The following is a 5,253-nucleotide window of genomic DNA, read 5'->3' on the forward strand; positions in this document are numbered from 1 at the left end:
TTGTTTCTCCGTTGCCCACACCCCTCCTGCCTCCACCGACGGCTCCCAGCTCTGTGGCATTTTTGCTTTAAATGTACAATAACAGTGATTTCTGCCACATCTAAGAGGCAAACACCCTAGCTTTTTTTTCCCCCCTCTACTTGCACAAGTCACAGCTGCATTGGGTATCAGTGTATACTCATGGCCACAAGGCAAGACACCAGAAAGCTTTCCTGACAATACCATTTGCAGCTGGGTTATGCATGGTGGGGGGGGGGGGGGTGGATAAAGATGCTGAAGAGTAAACAGAAAGCGCTTAGTCAGCAACTGTCCCCGCCCCAAGAGGTGAATATAAATAGCTGGTACTGAGGGGGAGGGGCGGTCTGTCAGCACGGGCCTTCTACGGATGCCATCTGAGGGCTTTCAAAGGCAACCAGCATTTGCGTTCTAGGTTAGAAGTGGGGGGAGGGAGGGGGGTGTCCCATGTTGGAGTTGTCAGGCCTTATTAGCCCTAGAAAAACAAACTTGCCGACTCAGGGCAGAATTAATATCAATTGAATTTATTACAAGTTACTAAGCTCCAAGGCACATTACAGTGTTCTGTTAACTACAGAAATGTATAAAGGACAAACAGAGCAGATTCTCCATGTCTAGCATTTCGCTCTACTGTTCAAAAGCATCCGTGCATCGATAAAGCAAAAACAAAACAACACGTGAAGATTCAACACATTCAGGTCAGTAGAAACAAACCAAAACATCTTCCCTCACAAACTTGCAACAGAAAACACCCCACCCCCCCAACACCTCCCCTTACCATTTTGCAAACAAAACAGAAAAACAAAACAAAACAGAACAGAACAAAATAAAGTGAAGACTTCAACACTTGGGGCTGTTTAGAAAGAAGCTGTCACCATTTCATAGCATCATTTTTTTTTTTTAGGCAGCAACACTGGCCTTGGCCAAAAACAAAAAAGTCATTTTCTTTTGTGTGTGTCCTTTTCCTTTCAGAGAGTGCATAACATTTACAAAAATACACACCAGCAGCAGTCGTTGCTAAGGGCTATTAATTCTGTACCTAGGCAAACACTCTGCCACCAAAGAGATGCTAACGAATATGATGCAAATGACCCAACCAATATTATACTGCTTAACACAAACCAGCTTATCCTTCAAATGAAGAAGTTACATACCTTTGTTTCAAAATATAGAAACATACGACGAAAATAATGTCTATACATAAGACTAACTTTTTGCAGTTTGTAATATTCACAATTCTACATCTTGGGGGCAGGGAAGGGAAGGCCGATGTGGGTGGGGGAGGGGCCCTCTGGATGGAGAAGAGCTGGTCTGGGGCAAAGGAGGCGACTGTCTCCTGGTTTCAAGGGTCTCTCTCCTTTTTCACTTTAACATCCCCAGCTAAGATCGTCGCGATTTCGCCCTGCATGAAGGCCCAAGGTACATTTGACCCCACGAGGGGGCATTTCTCTCCGCTGGGGCAATACACCTCGCCGGTGGCCCCCTGGGCCTTGATGCTCTCTCTAGAGCAAGGGAAGCAGAATTTGTGGCTGGGGACGGATGGGCACTGAACGAAATGCGTGTCCTCCAAACGTTCGTGGCAAATGGTACAGCAGAGGGGCCCGCTGTTAGCCATGGGGGAATCCGGAATGTTTTGGGGGTGCACTTGGTCCATACCCGGGTGGGTGCTAGGCGGCGGGGGCGCCACCTGTAAATTCAGGTCCCCGTTCCGTGATGCCAAACGGCGCTGCCCGGGCACGGAGGCCGGCGACACTGGGCTGCTGCTGTTGCGCCGCGCGGACGCAGTGGTGGAGTGCACGGAACTGCCGTCCTTGGGAGAGTGCGCTGTGCCCAGAGTGTCTGCCACCGACATGAGGGCGGCCATGGGGGACGGACCATTCTGAGGGGCTGACTCGGGCGGGGTGGTCCGGTTGGAATGGGGTCCCAGGGGTGGAGGCGGCGGCGGGGGCGGACCGCCGGCCGCATGACCCGGCGCCGCAAAGCCCCCTGCTGACATGGTGAGCTTCAGTGCCTCGCTCTGGTTCGCCATCCACTGCTGCCTCTGCTGCTCCTCGCCCAGCTTCAGCGCGCCCTCGGCCGAGTCTGGGGGCTCGGGAGACGCCTTCCTCTTGCGCAGGCTGGCGGCGGCGCCCCGGCCCGAGGGGGCGGCGGGCGGCAGGGCCCCGGTCCCCGGGGGTGCGCTGGGGGCGCGGCTTAGACTCACCAGCGCCGTGGGCAGCATAGGGCAGCTGGCGTCCAGGTAGGGCTGGGGCAGCATATCGGCGCCGGGCACGCCCTCCTTGAAGAAGCGCACGGCCTCGGGCAGCAGGTCTCCAAGTAGGCGCCAGTCCCCGGAGCCGTGCTTCTTCTCGTACTCCAGATACTTGAAGCCCGAGGAGAGACCCCGGCCGAAGTCCTTCATACAGTCCTGGTACATCTGCTTGGCCACCCCAGATGCACTAGAGTACACGTTCCCCGAGCCCGTGGGGTACTCAATGAACAGCTTCAATTCGTAGTCCATGCCGGGCTTGGAGACTGCGTCGAAGGCGAAGACGCGGCCCAGCAACGAGTGGTCCTTCTTGAAACGCACCTCGTAGGGCGTGCAGCCAGCTAGCGTGAGCAGCGTGTCGCGGACCATCTTGGGCTTGTTGGCCCACTCCTCGGCGCGGTTGCGCAGGCTCTCGCTCAGCTCGGCCAGGGCCTCGGCGTTCCGCTGTTTCTCCTTCAGCTCGCGCTCCTGGTCGGTGCTGGACACTGAGCCGGGCCTTTTGCCACTAGCACCCACGCCCACCTCGGCCACCGACGACGAGGTCGAAGACGACGCCGAGGACGACGCGGCCGATACGCCCGGAGCGCCCCCGAGACAAGCGGGACCTCCGGGGGCCCCTGGGGGTGCCGGCGTCGGGGGCCCACGGCTGCCCAGGCCGTGGGGCGGCGGTGGGGGCAGCACGGCGGCGCTGGCCGGGCCGTTAAGCAGCGTCTGCGGCAGCAGGTTGGGGGGTACGGTGAGCTGGGGGCCTCCGCCACCCCCCGGGTTGGGCAGCCCTGTCACGAGCCCACCGTGCGTCCCGCGCCGAGACGCCACCGACGCCGCAGCTGAAGACGAGTTGGGGCTCTGGCGGTTCAGCTCCGGGGGTCCCTCCTCCGGTGTCGGCTTGGGGAAGCCGTTGGGGCCCCCCAAGCCGTTGGGCAGCCGCGCGGCGTGGCTGCTGCTTCCCAGGCTCACCGGCGGTGGCGGGTACTCGAAGCGGCTGCGCTGCTCCACGGCGGCGGCGGCGGCAGCGGCGGCTGCGCTCAGGCCATAGCGCTCCAGACCGGACGGGGCCGCCAGCACCGCGGGCTTGCTGGAACCATCGACGTGGTTGAGCTGTTGTTGCTGCTGCTGCTGTTGCTGCTGCTGCTGTTGCTGCTGCTGTGCGGCCGCCGCTGCCGCCGCTGCTGCCGCCGCCGCCTCCTTAGCCGACAGGGCCACCGTCTTGACCCCGACGGGTGGCGGCGGCCCGGGGGAGCGGCCGTCCTGGAAGCAGCCGTGTGCCCGCTTGAGCTGGCGCGCGGTCTCGATCACGAACTCGATGCGATCGGCACCCTCGTAGTTGACGCAACCGCGGCATACGGGTTCCGAGAAGTCCCAGATCATGGCCCAGGGCATGCGGGGCAGGTCGCACAGGTAGCAAGACTGTCTCCGGGACGAGGACACCTGCGCCGCCGACATGATGCCGGCCCTGGGGAAGGTAGGCCCCCGCCCGGGCTGTCTCCGCGGCGCCTTCTCCTCCGGGAGGACTGGCCGGCTGGGGAGGGAGTTCGGCTGCGGGGGAGGGAGGGGGGGCGAGAAAGTTCTGCCCCAGGGGCTGGAGGGAGCGCGAGTCTCCACCGCCGGCGCAGCGCCTCTCCGCGGGGGCTCCACCGCCCGGGCGGCAGTCGAGTTCAGCCCGCTCGTCGCCCCCACCTCCTACTGCGGTTGTCTCGTCGAGAGGGGAGCTCAGGCGCCTTCTTCCTGGTGCCGCGGACCCGAGCTGGAAGCTCTGGGCCCGGGGGGAGGGGGCGAGGGTGCCCGGTGCTGGCCGCCGTTGGCTCGTGGCCCCCTCCCCGGAGCGGCTGGTGCGTGGAAGCTCGAGGGGGGTTGTCTCTTCCTCTCCCCCGGGGGCCCCCCTACGAGGGGCGTCCTCTCCCCGCCAGGCTCCCTGGGCCGAGGGCTAGAGGGTTCAGTGCCACCCGGTGCCCGGGTCCAATCTTGCTCAAGCCGTTGCTTCCGTGGAGGGCCGGGAGAGGGAGGGGGTGGTAGCCGAGAGAGGAGCTTCTCCCCTCCGCAGCGTCGGCCGTTCCGCTGGCGGCGGCTGGGTTTGCACGGCCGGAGGGAGCCGCCGCGGCCACCGCTTCCAGGACGCACGAGAGCAGAGGAGAGGAACGCACGCACGCAGGCTCCCGCCGCCCCCCGGCCTGGCCGGCGCCCGGGCCGCCGCGGCTGGCGGCGCTCACGTTGGCTGCAGGGCGCTCGCGCGGCGCCTCGGCCCGGGTCGCATCCCTTCCCGCTCGCACTCGCCCGGAATGTGGGGTTGTGATTGTTACTCTACGTTCCGGAGGCGCGTCTCGGCGCTCCCGCTCGCGCTGCGGCTCGCGCTGTCCCCGGCTTGGCCGCGCGGGATGCCGCCCGGGCGGAGCGCTGACGTCACCGCCATGCTCTGCACCAGTTCTCCCCCCTCCCCTTTACACTTCCTCTGTCTGTGGAGCCCACTTGTTGCTCGGGAAAGGCGCATGCGCGGCAGGACGCCCAGATTCCTCCCAGTCGGCCCCTCCTCCGCGCCTCCGCCCTCCCCTCCCCCCTCGCCGTGTGTGTACGACAGCTGAGGCCCGGCGAGCTAACGCTGGAAGTCCAGGGCTGGGGCTGGAAATTAAACAGACGATGACCTTTCCTCTCCCCGCCCGGCTTTCCCAAGTAAAAACGCATTTAAAAACCACAAGCGTCGTTTCCGATCCCGCTCCCCACCCCACCCGGGCAGTGAATTTAAATGTCCTGTTTCAAGAATTTCGTTGTGGATTTCTTATAGTGTATTACCCGTTTCATCTGCAATCAAACCTTTTCCCCCCGCGGTGTGGATGTTACATTCATTGCTACCACTGACGCCGAAGCACCTGCAAAATTAGCTGTTTTCCAATCTTTCGGAAACTGCCTTTTCGATTTGTTTTTGTGCCCTGGTCTAGGAACCTGAGCTTCCACGACGCAGCTAAATCCATTCAGGGTGAGCCACCCCCCGCCCCCCA

General features: G+C 62.2%; 1 protein-coding gene across 1 annotated transcript; it reads right to left on the reverse strand.

Moving 5' to 3' along the window:
* Positions 1-523: 523 nt before the first annotated feature.
* On the reverse strand, positions 524-3,706 carry IRF2BPL (interferon regulatory factor 2 binding protein like). The gene has a single exon (XM_046647697.1). The coding sequence runs from the start codon at positions 3,704-3,706 to the stop codon at positions 1,358-1,360; it is 2,349 nt and encodes a 782-aa protein (XP_046503653.1). The 3' UTR covers positions 524-1,357.
* Positions 3,707-5,253: the final 1,547 nt, after the last annotated feature.

The sequence above is a fragment of the Equus quagga genome, chromosome 20 (genome assembly GCF_021613505.1).
Source record: "Equus quagga isolate Etosha38 chromosome 20, UCLA_HA_Equagga_1.0, whole genome shotgun sequence".
Lineage (NCBI taxonomy): Eukaryota > Metazoa > Chordata > Mammalia > Perissodactyla > Equidae > Equus > Equus quagga.

What these genes read in the sequence shown, in the direction of transcription:
- IRF2BPL (XM_046647697.1), bottom strand. Translation starts at nt 3,706, where the DNA reads ATGTCGGCGGCGCAGGTGTCCTCGTCCCGGAGACAGTCTTGCTACCTG.